Below are 17,228 nucleotides of genomic sequence, written 5' to 3'. Positions count from 1 at the left end.
CTTAAGAAGCAATCCTTGGTAACATTTTATTTTGACCTTTCTCTAGACTCCAGATTGTATCAGAAGTGGCTTGGTTTTAAAATCTACTTATCATTGTAGAGCAAAGACCTTGTTGAATTTAGACATCTCGTCTCTTGGTGAATGGACATCTCATTCTTAGGATTTTCAAGTTTCTGTCTCGGTAACACTGTAGACCATGGATCTCTCAACACCTCCACTTCAGTGACTTTGAGGAATCTGCCCTCATTCAGTTACATAGTTCTGCTTGTAGGCAGCCTTATCTGTTTACTGTCTTCATTGTCTTCACTGTTCCCCCATGTCACCAGAAAGAAGTGGCTTCTTTAGAGTGTCGTCCAGTGCTGTTATTGTTAGGCAGGGTCATTTGGGACATTCCTGCAGGGTTAAAAACTTATTTATTTCCCATTTCCTCTTCCTTACCTAGAGTGCTTTTTACTTGGTGGCTGTGTTTATAAGATGGGAGGAGAAAGAACAGAGAAAGGAAGCAATCCTAGTGGTGGTCGAGCAGTAGAGGAATAAAGTATAACAGTCCTTAGAGAACAGAAAGTTGAATTCATCGGTAGCTCAAGGTGGAGAAATTAATCCTCATAGCATGTTTCTTTTTCTTTTTTCTATCAGATTCAAAAGACGACACATCTAGGGCAAGTTTATTTGGTGATGCAGAAAGGAAGAAGAATTCAGTAAAAATGTGGTTTAGTCCTCGAAGTAAGAAAATTAGATGTGTTGTGAATAAAGTTTCAGTACAAACCCAGCCTCAAAAGGCAAAGGATGACAAAGCCCAGGAAGCCTCAGTGTTTGAATTTGTTTCCGCAACTCCCCCTGTAGTTGTTTCTACGAGGGCTAAAACAGCTTCAAGAACATCTGCAAAAAAGCATCCCAAGAAATCTGTAGCTAAGATCAACCGGGAGGGAAATTTCAGGCCAGAAACAAGGGATAGTAGATTTGATTCCAAAGAAAAGCTGAAGGAAGAGAAGGTTGTCTCCTTTAGCCAAACACTAGTTATGGAGAATTCACGGGTAAATGGCGAAATAGACTTATTAGCGAGTGGCTCTGTGGTAGAATCCGAATGTTCTGGAAGCTTTGCTGAAGTCTCTTTACCATTGGCTGAGCATATAGTGTCTCCAGATACTGTGAGCAAGAGTGAAGAGGCTCCTGAGAAGAAGGTCTGTGTAGAAGATCGTTGTCCAGTAGGGAGTGATGGAAATCCCAAAGGCTGCCACAGGCCTCCCACTTCTACTTCTAAGAAATGTGGGAGCAACGTTCCAAGCACCAGCGGAGAAATCCGTGAGCCAACATTGCTTGCAGAAAATGTAGTGTTGGTTGACTGTTCTTCACTGCCTTCAGGCCGACTTCAGGTTGATGTCACCCTCAGGAGACAGAGTAACGCATCAGATGACTCTCTTAGCCTTTCACCAGGCACACCCCCATCTCTGCTGAACAATTCCACTCACAGACAAATGATGTCAAAGCCCTCCACAGTGAAGCTGTCTTCTGGTATTCCAGCCAGGAAAAGAAATCACAGAGGAGAGACGTTACTGCACATTGCCTCTATAAAGGTAGGCTGCTTGCTCTGCACTAAGTCTTGGGATGAGACCAGACTTGCTGGCTCTTACTATAACAAATACGTGAGATGATTAGACTAAAAACTAAATTTCTCTCACAGAATTGGAAATTTCAGTTCATGCCCAATAGGTTCTGTTGCTTTGAACTTGTCATGCTGATATGTGTTGTGGAACAAAGCTAGCTATGTGTGTTCCCCCCCACCCCCCATACCCCCACTGCCTCATAAATGAGAAGAAAGAGGGGTAAAGAAGGAGTGGGGATCCCATTCCCTCTTCATGGCCAGTGACTTGAAAACCTTAATGTAGAAGATGGAGGTGAGAGGCTGTGGTAATGGCTATACTCTAAGCATCCTCTGCTCTGAGCAAGTCAAGTATTTGGGGTTAACCCTGGTTATGCTTCAGTTGATTTCTGTTAAGCCTGACTTAGAAAATGTATAGTTTTGGTCATTCTTGTCATATGTATAAAGTGTGTATATGCACACAAAAGCCATTGTAACGTGGTTAATGCTTCCTAGACTTACCTAGTTCATTATGCTCCAGTCAGTTTCTGTTAGTAAGGATGTAGGCTGATGAGTTTCTATGTCTCTCCTTCTGGGAATTTTCAGACCACAAACCAAGCATTCCCTTAATTTGGTAGAGAATGCTATTCCAACTATAAGAAAAATTTACTTTCATTAGTGAGGATCTCTAGAGCCTAGTGTCTAGGCCAGCGCTTAATAAACTCTTAGAGGCAGTGCTAGGGAAAATGTTCTTGACTTTACAAACTATATAGTATGTGCCATATATTACTCTAGAGCAGAAGTAGCCACAGACAACAAGTACACCAGTTAAAATTTGACATGCAAATTCAAGTCGCTCACCCACAGACTGCAGATTATATTTCTTGTCCTAGGCATGGAAAAAAGCCAGTATAGAGCAGATAGAGAAATTGTGGCATGATGGTGTCCTGGTGCCTTTTCTTCATGGATGTGTTCATAGTTACTTTGTGTAAGTTTTTCTCAATTGGCCATCTACTTGAAAAGTCATTCCTAAATGAAAGTCGCCTGTTTTGTTTTCTTGAACCTAAGTGCCTGCTATTGTAATTGTCCTTAGTTGACTTATTCTCAATTGCTGCCCTTAAACATGCATTGATTTATCTTGTTTTTAAACCATTAAAATTAGCACTAATTAGCACTCGTGGTCTTTTAAAGTTTTGATGTGAGCTGGATGTACATTCCCACCTGTTTCAATTTTGTTTGCTTTTACAATGCTGGGGACACAGGGCCTTCCTCAGGCGCTCTACCAGGGAGCCGCACTTTCAGCTTCTGTGTTTGAACTTGATAGATATAATTTGGGAGGAAAAAAATAGCAGTGGGTTTATCATCGTTGTTACCTTTTTAGAAATAGTTTTCATTTAATTTTTACCTTAATTTTTTCATTTATAGCAAGAATTAATTATTTGATTATGAGGAAGCCAAACACCATATTTCTGCAGTCTTATTCTAGCTCCCTGTCTGCCTACTTAATATTTGCATGGCCTTACAATTACAGCTCCTGTGAAATGGAGCAAGAAGCAGGGGCAGGCGTGTCTTTGGTGCAGTGAATTCAGATTTGGTGACCTTCAAGGCAGCCAAACCAAGGAAGGGGAGGGCGTGGGTTTATGCAAGGAAGGCATCCCCAGGCTGCTGCTGTGCTTGGACTTTTCTCTGTAGCACATAGGTGGCTTTGCAGCTTCCACAGTTTATGGTGCTTGTGATGTTAATCTTGATTGTCGCCCTTTTTGAAGCCTGGTCAAGTGGTTCACACCTGTAACCTTGGCTTTCAGGAAGCTGAGGCAGGAGTAGTACTGTGAGTTGAAGGACAACTTGGATCATGCAGCTAGCCATAGCATAAAACAGACACTCCCCATCACTGCACTCCTGTACCAACATCTCTCAGTCACTGTTCTATTGCTATGAAGAGACAGCATGACCAAGACAGTTCTTATAACAGAATACATTTATTTGGGGGCATAGTTAGAGTTTCAGAGTGTTCGTCCATAATTATCGAGGAAGGAAGCAGACAGGCTTGGGTCTAGATGAGTCGCTTGAGAGCCTTACTTTGAGATCCACAGGCATCAGAGAGAGTGAGAGAGAGGGAGGGAGAAAGAGAGAGAGAGAGAGAGAGAGAGAGAGAGAGAGAGAGAGAGAGAGACAGACAGAGAGAGAGACAGAGAGAGAGACAGAGACAAAGATGGGGCCTTTTTTATTTAAACTACCACACATTTTACTCCTTGGTCCACTTGTAGTCACATCACAATGTAAAGTCAGCACCGTTTAAAAGTCCAGACTCAAGTCAATCTCTGAACTGTAATGAATTATAGTGTTCTCTGTTCAATGGTACAGAATATTTATTACCATTTCAAGGGGGAAAGGAGGGGGCACAGTGGAGAAATACTGGACCAAAGCAGCACTGAAGCCCGCAGGCCAGACTCCTACACTCTGGCTCTCCATGTCCAATGTCAAGGCACTCTTCAGGTCTCTAATTCAGTTCAGTTTTGTTGACTGCAACACACTTCCTTGTCTTGGACTGGCTCCATACCCAGTCTGCAGTTCTCCTCACTCACCAGATATCACCACACTTTCCTGGGGTCTCCAATTCATTGCAGGCTGCAAGGTCTGCCACATGCCTAGCATGAAAGGCTCTCCTTAGTGGAGGAAGATTCCACAACTTTTTGACCCTGAACCAGAACCTTGTGACCAAACCTGTCAAGTTCTGCCACTTGAAATGCAACCCTCTTAATATTGTCTTAAATTTGCATAAGCTTTGTCTTGATAATTTCTAGGCTGAGAGAATCCCTCAGGTTTGTTCTTCCCTAGGTTGCAGGGTTAAGGTGGATGGTGTCTTATGCTGAGGTCACCACTCCCTTTATTCTGTATAGCATAAAGTTCTTTAACACTTCAACGCTGCTGGGTACCAGACTTGGCCTCAGGATCATTTCCTGGAGCTCCTTTCTCTTCAGACTGTGTTTTAGACTTGTCTTTTAACAGTGATCACTAATATCCACACCGGAGACAATACAAGGCTACCCTGAAATCTCTGCCTGTGCTGTTAATCCAGAACTCTTTTTAGCCCCTTGCAAGTTTTTAGGACAGGAGCAGAAAGTAGCCATATTCTTTGTCAGTGTATCACAACAATGTGCCCAACCAATATTAGTCTTCCCTTCTGAAATCTTTTAAGCTGGGCCCCTACATCACCCTCGGTGCTGTCATCTATGTTCCTGCTGAGATGGTCTATTAAGCATTGCTTAAAGCATTCAACCGATTTTCTAGTCCAAAGTCTTCCATATTCCTTCAAACACCAACATGGTCAGGTCTGTCACAGCTTTCTGTTTTAGAGGCACCTACGTACGGTATTACTAAAGCATACCTCTGTGTGTCTCTGAGACAGATAATAAGGTCTCTGATCTAAGGAATGGTCAGTCCACTGGCTAATTCAATCTTTAGAGGGAGCGGGTCATTGACGTGTATCCTTACAGGCATATCTTACACTAGCCTTTTTTCTTCCTCCTGTAATTTCTGCTCCTCTCTGCCTCCTAATTGCCGTGAAATGAATTGCTCTATGCTACCTCTGAACCACAATACACCAAAGCCCTGTAAAAAAAAGCCCATTTGGTCACAGTGTTGCAGAAGTAAGCAACACAGAAGCTATTGATTGCCCTTCGAGAAGTAGGTTTTCTGAGGTGTAGTCCCTTGATGTTATGCAGACATAGTAGATGTCAACGCTTGAAGGCAAGGTGCTGAGCATCTCAGGAGTTCTAATCTCAGTAGACGTCACTGGGAGGCTCCGCTTCAGACTGTGACTTTGACACTCATAATTCCAGTCAGTTCTGTTACATGTATGTGAAGTCATGGTAGTTTGTTTCCTTCATGCTAGCAGTCATGAGAAAGTAAAAGAGCAAACTGGGATCTGTGGTATGTTCCAGATTTGATTTCTGGAGCATCACATGGAGCCAGCATCTAACTCTGTCAGTTGGCCCCCACCTCTGCCATTGTAATACTAGCAACTTTTTGTAGCATTGAGTTGCCAGGATTATTTATTTATGAAATTACTTTCTTCTGTAAATTCTAAGAAGCCTGAGAACTGTTTACCATACTGCAGAACTCCATTCGTAAAGGTCATTTTGTTTTCTCTTTTAAAAATGACATCTGTCTTAGTTAGGGTTTCATTGCTGTGAAAAAACATTATGACCACAAACTCTTACAAAGGAAAACATTTACTAGGGACTGGCTTACAGTTTCAGAGCGTCAGGGCATTGTCATTATGGCGGGAAGCATGGCAGTGTGCAGGCAGACACGGTGCTGGAGAGGAGCTGAGAGTTCAACATCTTGATCCACAGGCAGTGGGAGACCTGTGTCATTCTGAGCATGGCCCGAGCATAGGAGACCTCAAAGCCTGCCCCACAGTGATACACTCCATCTAACAAGGTCACTGCTGGTAGTGCCACTCCCTATGGGCCAAGCATTCAAGCATGTGAGTCTATGGGGCTGTAACTATTCAAACCCACAACATCTAATGGCTGAATGGGATAAAGTTTTAACTCTCTGGTCAGCTGGTTTTAATGGAAAGCTTAGCTATGATGTTTAAGTAAATTTTATTATACTTAATTGTAATGTCCTGTTGTTTTTTTAACGAAGTTTATTTTTAGTGGTTTTTTTAAAGAGCCAGTATTCTAATAGAGGAAATGTTTGTATGCTTTTAGAAACTTACTGTATGTTGCTGGAATATGCACATATTCACAGTATGTGTGACCATATGAAGAATCTTCCTTTTTACTCCAAAGTTGCAGATATACAAATTCACTTGGGCACACACGTCTTTATTTTGGGGGCTTTAAAGCATTACTTGAAATAACCAAAAGCATTTAAAATTTCTTATAAGTCTTCATAAATACTTTCTTCAGATGATTTTTTTCTCAGGGCTTTAAGGAAATCTCAATTATTCTTTTAAGTTATAAGGAATGAGAGAGTGCTTCTACTAAAAAAATAATTCTCTAAGAGAAAAAAGTAATTTAAAGCAACGAGAAGCAGAAGTTAATTTATTTCCTGGAAACTTTATATCGGTGCAAACTCACCCAGTTACTGTAGACACCTTCTAATTAGCATAATTTTATTTATGTGCATGACATTACATTTACATGAAGTAGAAAGATGAAAATAAGACCGACTTTTTAGTATTGGGGGAAGAAAGCAACTTGGGTCTACAAAGCTAGCAGTTTGCTAATCAGCTGTATGTTTTAGGGGTAGACTATTAATAGAGCCCTACCTTTGATGATACTCAGAAGTGACATGAAAGTAAAGCAGGGAGCCTAGGAAACAGTTGGTCTGTTCATGCCTCTAACGCTGCCACGCCGTTGGGTTCTGTTGGACATTCCTGTGTGACATCTGCTGTCTTTTGTGTGTGTGTGTGTGTGTGTGTGTGTGTGTGTGTGTCTGTCTGTTTGTCTGTGTGTGTGTGTGTGTGTGTCTGTGTGTGTGTGTGTCTGTTTGTCTGTGTGTGTGTGTGTGTGTCTGTGTGTGTGTGTGTCTGTTTGTCTGTGTGTGTGTGTGTGTGTGTGTGTTACACCTAAAGAGCTGGTTTTGTTTTGCTTACCATTGCTGATAACAATTTTAGGAGAGTTTTACAAACTTCATCCCACTGTATAAATGCAATTTCTTTCCCTAATGCTTTCAGTTGTTTTAAAAGGAGGTGATATTTTTTATAGCTAAAGATTTTTTTTTAAGGCTTTGAGGGTTGACCAATACTTTAGTACGTAGATGCCCGATGCTTCCACCCTCATTGATGGGGCATGTGTGTGATACAGAGCCTGTTTGTGGTTTGGAAATTGTGTTTGTGGGGAAAGGAATAGAAACTAGGGTTGGGGTGTTGGAAGGTGGTGGATGGGCTTTAGTAGCATGCACAGAATTTGGAGAAGAGAGATTATGCAAGCCTAATTCTTAGCTTTAACTTCTTTGCCAAGGCTCACTGTGTTAAATGCTAGCAACAGAGGAAATCTTACTGACCAAACCGTTTTACATCTTCCTTCAATTCACTCATCTATATTAGGATTTACTTAAATTAAGACACAGAAGACACAGAAGGCTAGAATCGGAAGGAGACTTACTTTTCATGTCATTTAATAATTGAAAGTACCTTAACCTGAAGGGGGAGTGAATATTGTCTCTGGTCCTTTTTGTCGTCTTAACTCACTTATTTTCCATATCTTGTTCATCTCCCTTGAAAGCAGGCTCTGATACTACAATAAAGTGACTGCTGTTCTTATTTTTCTTTCTTCCTTCTGCCCTCCCTGTGTCTGAGCCACTGTTGAAAAGTTACCACAAGAGTCTCTAGAGAAAAATGGAAGTCTATTCAGCTAGTGAGAAGGACATGCAAAGAATTCCATGGATTTGATGAAAACTGTATTCCCTACCGTTCAGATAGCTGATAATGGGTAATGGTTTTAGGTTCAACTCAGAGGATAAAAATTAAACGCTGAATTTTGAGTGTTGTTTGGCTGTTTCTCTCAATCCCTTTCCCGGCGTTTTAAACAGCAACTGCTTCTGCCGTGAAGATATCTTTGGTGCAAATCAAGTGAATATAAACTAAATTAGTGACTTAGGGTAACTAGAGTAACCACCAATAGAACAGTAAGTACTTTTGGGCAGTTTTAGCATTGGTTTCATTGGCTAACTTATTGACTATAAACGGCTTTGTTTATTTTAATGCTCAGAAATTATTTTGGTGTGACTCGAAGTTTAGAATAGGCTTTAGCTTCATTTTGTATTTTGAATCGCATTTCTAATATGGACTGCTAGAAATATTCAAGTATAGACCAGATGACTTGTTATCTCAGGACTTTAGAGGCAGATAATCTTTCTTGGCTCATGAGCAGTGGTCAGCGTGTAAAGATTTTTTGGATTTGAAGAAAACAGAATCTTTATAATAGAGCCCCAGTAGCCTCATTTCATTCATGATACATTTTAATATCCTTTAATTTTTTTGTTTGTTTGTTTTTTTTTGTTATTTTACCAGGGTGATATATCTTCTGTTGAATACCTCTTGCAAAATGGAAACGACCCAAATGTTAAGGACCATGCTGGATGGACACCGTTGGTAGTTTTCCTTTGTATATCTTTGCAGTGTTGTGGATCTCTGTTTCCTTCATTCTTTTTATGCTTATGGTTCTAGTTTATGGTTTGTGGTTGTTCATATATCATGCTCTGCCACCTACTACATTCTTTTTAGTCTGAAGAATTTATGCTTTGACCAAGTATGAAAAGAAAGTTATTTTTCATGTAGCTTTTCAGTTGTGACAGGAAAGTAATTGGCTACCTTTTGAGTACTTTTAGATATAGGAGTCCAGTCTCACTGCATCATTGGAAGTCAGCTCATGCATGGAGTAGCAGCTACAGTGGACATGGGGCTGTGCTGGGCAGCATTGCGTGCCACTGGAACCTGGTAGATGTTGGTTTCCTGGTGAGCATTGTAGAAGGATAGGATGTGATGACTGGGAGTATTTGGATCTTGCCTTACACTCTATCTGTTTGCAGAAGCAGAAGTAGAAGGCTTTGTCCTAAACATTTAAAAATGTCTGTTCTTTACTGCTAGCATCAATTCCAATTTGAGGAATGGTCTGGAAAAAGACTGGAGAACATATTTGGAAACAGTATCAGCATGTGTTAATGAAGACCATAAGCGCTGCGTTAGAATGCAGCCCAGGAGTGTGCACAAAGGAAGCCTTTATTTGTAGACTAGAATTTCAGCATAGAAATGAGACCTATTAGGCCAGGTGCTAAATGGCTTAAAGATATAATATATAAATATGTTTAAATAAATATGTAGTATATAAAATGACTTTTTGTCAACTTCTTAAGCCGAGAGGGCTTAATCTGGATTCAGTCCATTGTGCTCCACAGGCAGGCTAGCACGTAAAGGAATGTTAATTGCCACATTTAATTGTGATACTTCTCTTGACACTGACTCCAGATTCCCAGTAGTGTCTATTAGCAAAGAGATTTACATGTCTTTAAATCTTCCTAGGATGTCATTCTGCTGGGTGATTTTGTGTAAACGTTGGTGTATGGACCGGAAGCCCTGAATTCTCTTGGGCCTTGGAGAGTTCCCAATCTCTCTTTGATCTGGGTGTTACACATTAAGATTCTTTTCTTGTGTTGTAATGCTACTGTAGCAGAACATAGGAGCTGTAGTTGCTCTGAAGCACAGTTTTCCAAGAAAAACGTGTGATCCAAGGCTTGTCCTTTCCCATGAACTGCATGGGTTTTCGCCACTGCAGTTTTACCACGAAAATTAGGATAAGTGGCTTTGACTCTGTCAACAACCAGACGATAGTTATACAAGAGTAAGTTTACTGACTTGAGGTTCCCACTCATTTCTCTCGAGTGTATGTATTAATGCACTGTTTTCCCATCTTCTTCCCACTCCCCCCGCACCCTGTTTGGAACTTTGTTTGGATTAGCATGAAGCCTGCAGTCATGGGCACCTGAAGATAGTGGAGCTGCTGCTCCAGCACAATGCCTTGGTGAACACCACCGGCTATCACAATGACTCGCCACTGCACGATGCCGCCAAGAATGGCCACATCGATATAGTCAAGGTGTTACTATCCCACGGAGCTTCCAGGAACGCTGTGTAAGTATCCAGCTGTCGATGGATCTGTGATCTTGAGTAAAGGTGTGTAGCAGAGCAATAACTGCCCACGGTGCCATTTTGGTCTCTTGTCTTCCACAGCCAGAGTCAGATGTGCTGATCAGGGGGTATTAGAGTCCACACTCACACTCTCTTCCTCAAAACTCACCCATTTCAGGGAGATTTACTCTCTTCAGAAACAAGTTCAAACACATTTACAGACCTTGGTTTCATAGACAAATTCACTTAGTGGTTATATTTTGTAGGTTGAGTCATATGTAATGAAAATTAGATATTTAATTTTTGATACTTAATACCAACTTGATATTTAATTTTTTTGTGGTACTTAATACTTTAGACTCATTTTAAATATTCTGTTATCCCTTTCTGCATATTAGTCCAACAAAAGTTGAAGTGTATAAGAATTCAGATATTGGGTGTGCAGTTGAATTATCTCGCAGATTTTTCCCATTATTCAAATGAGGCTCCGAGCAAACTGTTCTGCAGTGTCAGGGCAGGAGGGGCGTTAGCGAGTGCTGGCGGCTGCAGCTTCAGATTGCTGTTTTCAAGAGGGCCGCCAGCAAGTGCTGTGTGCAGAGTTTATATCTTTAATCTGTAGCTTGGCTCCTGTCTCCCTATATGTTATTTTACTCTTTTCAGTTAATTAGGCAGTTGGAATGAAAATGCAAGGATTGCCTCTTTGTGCCCTCATTGCTTTTGTAGGCTTCAAAAGAGCACAATGAAAGCTTTACCCTTGGTAGAGAGATAAGAAAGAACCACAACATGTAGATCCTCTGACTTGTGATTTTAAGAGGTAACCACTTAACACAATTGAAAAACAATTTACTAATGAAAAATGTAACACACCCTAGTACTTTTAGCTTCGGCAAGCTTATCGGCCTCTTAACTTCCCAGCACAAGTTATAAGGTAGTTGGGTCAAACTCTAGGGAAGATTTAAGTGTGTGTGTGTGTGTGTGTGTGTGTGTGTGTGTGTATTCCTACCTAAGTGTGTGTGGGGGTGGGAGGGTGTACATGGTTTTTCTGTCTCTGTATTTGTATACAGGAATCTCATAGAGGTAAAACATAACTGTGTGCAGGCCTTATAGATGTGACCCTCCTGGGGGTGTAGTAAGTCATTTGATAAAGCAACTGGTTGCTTGGGTCAGGTGAAACAGAGTAGTTTCTGTCCTAGGTTCTTAAATCAGCCGTGACTACTTTAATGAATGGAGCACTGGTCATGTTAGGGAACCCAGCTTTTATTTGTGACTCCATTATTGACTTTATAGCCGCAGGCAGGTTAATTTCTGTGCTTTGGTGTCCTCACCTATAAAACATGATGCTGCCTGCTGCTTTTCTATTTCTTCAGAGCACAGTGAGGATTAATGAGCCAAAACACAGAGCCTGTCTTGTGGTTTGTTCACCATGATTCTTCACTGCACAGTGAGGATCCGTTAATATACAAGGAGTGGGCACGAGGCGGGGATGGAGTCTGCCTTCATTGGTTCTTTCTCCGAGATCAGGTGCCATTTTGTCATGAGTGACCTGACCTAGCAAAGTGACACAATTAGGTGTAGTTAAGCACTGGCTAGTAGACCTTTCCACATTAAAGGAAATGTTTGTGTCACTGTCTGGCATTCAGAGGCTGGTAGCTAGCTATGTCTGGGAAGCACTTGGAAATCACTACTCAGAAACAAAGTCTTTAAAGGTACTTAAACTTTTTACTAGTTTAAATAGCCGTATGTGTCTGGTGGCTCTGCTGTTGGTCAGGTGGTTGGTACAGATAGGGCAGTTGGGGAGGAGGATTTGTTTGACAAGAGAAATTAAGGTTGATAGTGAAAAAGGATAATAGGATAGATGAAAGGGTCAGTTTAATATGTTGTGATTGCTGTCAGTAAACATTTATTCTTTCTTTTCTAGACTCTTGGTTATTATAAACTACTCTCCTTTTGTTCTACTCGTTCACTGTGTATGAGCTGTTCACTTAATTATCAGTGTTCTGTTGGTTTCCCTTTCACATTCTTTTTCTTTAATTCATCTCCCATCTTGGATGAGTGTGTGTTGAATTAAACTTGATAGTCATGTAAAACACTATACAAATCTGACCAAGTGACCAAATATTTAATTAATCAATTTATTTTTATTTTCGAGACAGGGTTTCTCTTTGTGGCCCTGGCTATTCTGGAACTTACTCTGTAGACTAAGCTGGCCTTGAGCTCAAAGATTCACCTGCCTCTGCCTCTTGAGTGCTGGGAGTAAAGGGGTGCGCACCACCGCCCAGCTCCCTTTCTTAACTTTTTATGTCCTTAAAACAAAAGGCCATCCTGCCTCTTGCCCTTTGTACACGCTTTCATTTTGTGTGGCATGTTCATCTAGTTAGCCAGTAGCTTATCCTTTGATATTATTTATATTTAATTTCATTCTTATTGTCTTTGTTACCTTCAGATGTCTGTATATGGTGCCCTTTTGTCAGTAAGGTTTAGGTTACAGTCTATTTCTCTTTGTCTTCTCATTCGGTTTTCTGCTTTATGGACCAGGTAGAGACCATGTCAGCTATCCCAGTCTCTAGCAATTACCCAACGTAATCAGTACCCATGTTTATGTGTAGCGAGAATCAGTGTGCAGTGCGCAGAGAAATGCCTCTTCATCTGTCAGTAAAAATTGGAATGAGATTAAAATTTTGCCACGTTTTAAAAATATCCTTTTAGGATTTTGATTGAAAATTAGTAGTATCACATTGCAGTGAGTTGCCATAGTTTATCTCTTACTTGGCATTTCCCCCATTTCTTTAAGCATTCTGCTGTGGGTCTCTTAGGAAGTTTTTAATGTTTTACATGTGTGTATGGACAGATGTGCCTAAGTACCAAGTCTGTTTAGGTATTGATTTGCTGGATCTACTAATGAATTCTCCCTCTCTTCTCCCTCTCCTTCCCTCCCTCCCCCCATACCTCTCTCCCCCCCCCTCTTTTTCCCCACCTCTCTCTCTCTCCTCCCTCCCTTCCCCCTTCTTCCCTCCCTCTCCCCTTCCTTTCTACCTTCCTCTCCTTTGTCTGAGTGTGGTTACTCTTCTGTATACCCTCCGTTGCTTCCCTTCCTTAGTGTCCCCCAAGTTTATCCAGGACCAGTGGCTGTCTGTGTGGGTGGGTTTAGAATTGTTCCTTAGTGTCTGGTAGGCTCACAGTGGGTGTTCGACTGCATACGATGCTTTCCTCTTCCCAGAAGTGTTAACTGCCTGCAGTTCAGCATAGGTTGTGGGGGTGGCTGTGTGAGCCCCTTCCCCACCCATAGGTGACTTTTGGGCTGGCCCAACTGTGTACGTTCAGAGCTAGTACATGTTTGCCACGGCCAGGCTATGCTTAGAAGATAGCATTTTTGTAGCTCCGGTCCCTATCTTCAGGGTACTATCTTCTTGCCACTCATTCTATGCCAGCCTTAAGAAAAGGGGATAAATGTCTGGGGCACTCAGCTGTCCTTTATTCTCAGTATCTTGAGTGGCCAGGACTCTATTATCTTTTTTCTTAAAAACAAAACTGTATTTCATGTTATTAAATGATTTTCATCTTTATGAGATGATTGCATACTTTGTTGTTTTCATGACACTTTTATTCATTTCAAAACATACATGTGTTCTGGGATACACTTGATTGATGCTCTAATATACCTTTTTTGATTCTTTTGAAGCAAAGTCCTGCTTATTGTCCAGTCTAGTCTGTTGAACTCTTTTGCTCAAATCATTTCCTGCTTCAGCCTTAGTAACTGAGAGTAACTGCTGAGTCAGCGACTCATCAGCATAATTAGTGAGCATTTATGGAAGGTCAGATGTGGAAGAAAGGATAGAGCACTTCCTAGTGCAATAGTGCAAGGCAAATGAGTCGATAGACACTGTATTGAATGTGCATGAAGGGAATCTTGACATGGTCTAAGGCAAGGCATGCTAGGGATTAATGGCACCCAGTGTGAATGTTGTGTATCATTGATATTCTTATTGATTATCATCAGTAGAGTCTTCCTAATCCTATTTTTTCTCATACAAGCTATGCTCTTCAACTGAATGTTTCAGAGTTTTGACCCGGAGTCTTTATAATTACAGGAGGACTGACTGGATGGTAGGCAGTAACATACCAGCCTACTTTAGAGTTCACATTGTGTTTTGAGTTAGCTTCATTTTCTTGTATCTCATTGTTGAGGTCACATTTCGCTGGTGTCTTTACAGTATGTTGAACTTGTACTCTGCAAACTTCATAATGTTTTACATTTGTTCTGATTTTCATTTACCCCTGTATTTAATTGTAGGTAATTTATCTTCTGTGAACTAAGAATCCATTGTCCAAGAGGAAAATTAATTTTATTTTAATCTTGGCTAACGACCAAGAATATATATGTACTCGTTATCTAGTAAGTCTTGTACTGATGGTTGTCCAATCGCATCTGCTGCTTGCCTTTACGGCCCCATGCAAACATACAACTGAAATTTATGCTGACACCTTAGAACTGTTTGAAGAATTCACACTCTATCCCTCCTTTCCAAATATGGACCTGGTGATTGGTTTCCCGTTAAGAACTTTCCCTTGGATGGACATTGAATTCTCAAGTAGAAAAATATTACATGGACTATTGGACCTATTAATTATCTTCCTGCCCTAGTAAATTTTTTTAAAAAATGGATCATTTACAGCAAAGATAACTGTTCTGTAGCATTAAGAAAGCATGTTGCTTTTTTGAAAGATTGCTTTTGCCTGCTCAGAGCAAGCAAACTGCTGTGAAAAATTAGGCCTTTGTGATTGCAGCTTTATACTTGTTCATAAAGGGTTCTTTCTCCTCATCACTTCTCTTGACATTCTGCCGTGTCTTGTAGGTTTAGTTCAACTAATAATGCCTAGTTTATGTTTTTGAGTGTTGGGTGATCCACACATATACACGGAAATTTTTGTTTTCGTATCTCTCCTTACTTCATCCTGTTGCTACAACTGATTCAGGGCACAGCTGTCGGTAGGTCATTCCTATATAGGAATGGACATTAAAGGAGTTTATTGTTGTCTGAACACTGACTTCTGGGTAGAGCTGGAACACTAAACACCTCAGCTTAAGCCTTCAATAAGTGAAATGCATCGTCTTAATGCATCAGTCTTGGTGATATGAAAGAATCCTGGCTTAAAAAAACATTTTCAGTCCTTGTCTCATACTCCATATGTCTAGATTGTACCATATAGGGAAATGAAGATTTCCTATTTTAATATTTAAAGAAATCATGCTTCAATGTATTTTCCGTTATTAAGCCTCCAAACTATTATTACAAACATGTGTGAAATGTATCATCAAATGGGGGAGATTATAATATGATTTGCACTCCAGGCATAACCTACCATGTTTTCTTATTTGTATTTTCTGTCTGTCTCCCAAGGGTGCAAATCTAGCAGTATTAGCAGTCACTGAGCTGGTACTATTTTCTAGGCACTGTCTTTTGGACTTTTGATATATTAGTTTTGGATATAAATTTAATATATTAATTCATTTGATCTTCCTAGTAGTCATAGAAAGTAAGTTCTAACAGACCCCCCCCCCCCACACACACACACCCTCTACTGACAGGAAACAGGCACAAGAGATTTAAGTAGTTCATGTGAAAGGCCACACAGCTGATGGTAGCACTGGAACTTGACCCGGGCAGTGTTCCTCTGGAACCTGGCTCTCAGCTCTTGCATTACCATGCTGTCCCTCCTGCTGAGGCCTGTTTAGAGAGCTGTTCAGGGTCTTGCTGCTGCAGGAGAAACATCCACCCTTTCACACTATTCCTTTGTTCTTTCAAGACCAGGCACAGACTCCTGCTCCTGCTTCCCCAAAGCCTCATTTCCTGAGGCACACGTGTGTTGCGCCTCTCCCCGCTCCTTTATGCTCTCCATCTCTTCCCTCCTTTTCAGTATTGAGGGTTCCCTAGACTATCCCACAGAACCTTCTCATCTCTCTGTGCTTGGAGGACTCTTATTCTGCCTCTGTATCCTTTTCTAGGTCTGGAAAGTTTCACGAGGCTTCAATGTTTTTCCAGTGTGCTTCTCCCATTGAGTTCTGTCAAGACAGAAACTGCTTTGGTGTAATTGGTTCCATAGCATCTAAAAGAGGAGAACCCACCTCGTTGAATGAATGAATATTTTCAAACTGATTGCATAGCAGTGGTTAACACATTCTCAATGTGTGTAAACTACACAGGCGACTATTGATTCTATCACATGTCCATCATATAGACACACATGTAATTTTTATACAGTCTATTAGTGTGCTTCAGGAGGACTGGTTTTCTAGTTTGTTTGTTTGTTTGTTTGTTTGTTTGTTTTTTTTTCCTGCTAGCTGTTAGATAATAAAATCCTGTTGCTTAGGAAACACTCATCTTCTGTGAGGGGTTGAACATGTAAAATCCTTAACTTTGTCTACAAAAATTTTAGATGGAATGTATTTTCTAAAATGTGATTTAAATCAGAGAGCCAGGCATGGCAGCTCAAACCTTTAATCCTGGCACTCAAGAAGCAGAGACAGGTAGATCTCTAAGAGTTCAAGGCCAGCTGAGGCTACATAGTCAGACTTTGTCTCAAAAAAACCAAAACCAACCAAACACAAGTACTAGAAATGGGCCAATCAAATGGCTAATGGCATTAGGTAATGACCCTTGTCTCCATGCCTGATTGATGTGAGATCTCTCCCTGGGACCCAGGGGTCCTATAGGAAGGGAGAGCTCAACTACTGCCTGCATCTTCTGGTCTCCACAGCACTCACTCACACTTGAACAAGTAAAATCACAGGGCAAGGAGTAGGGACAGGTATATATGAGAGGGAATTCAGTAGGACAACCTGCTAATGTACTGTGCTATAAATCAGAGGAAATTAATAAAAGGATAGGGTTTTGGTCAATGATCATATATGCTTCAGTAACGAGGTCGACGGCATTATTAGATGAATTCCTAATGCATGAAGAATATTATTTATCTGTAATCATTTGGATTTTATAGAATTTTTAG

At 40.8% G+C, this 17,228-nt stretch overlaps 1 protein-coding gene across 5 annotated transcripts in view; it reads left to right on the top strand.

Annotated features, from left to right (window-relative positions):
• The window catches only part of Bard1 (BRCA1 associated RING domain 1), a 67,288-nt gene that overhangs the window by 19,758 nt on the left and 30,302 nt on the right, over nt 1-17,228 (top strand). For 3 of the 5 annotated variants that reach the window (XM_087567534.1, XM_087567533.1, XM_087567532.1), the window contains 2 exons: nt 637-1,574; nt 10,054-10,226. In XM_087567534.1, coding sequence (XP_087423660.1) covers nt 705-1,574; nt 10,054-10,226 — 1,043 coding nt within the window. In that variant the 5' untranslated portion in view covers nt 637-704. 5 annotated transcript variants of the gene reach the window in all.

The sequence above is a fragment of the Rattus norvegicus genome, chromosome 9 (genome assembly GCF_021556685.1).
Source record: "Rattus norvegicus strain SHRSP/BbbUtx chromosome 9, alternate assembly SHRSP_T2T, whole genome shotgun sequence".
Classification (NCBI taxonomy): domain Eukaryota; kingdom Metazoa; phylum Chordata; class Mammalia; order Rodentia; family Muridae; genus Rattus; species Rattus norvegicus.
Note: the sequence above shows the minus strand (reverse complement) of the source record. Positions and strands in the feature narration are given on the sequence as shown.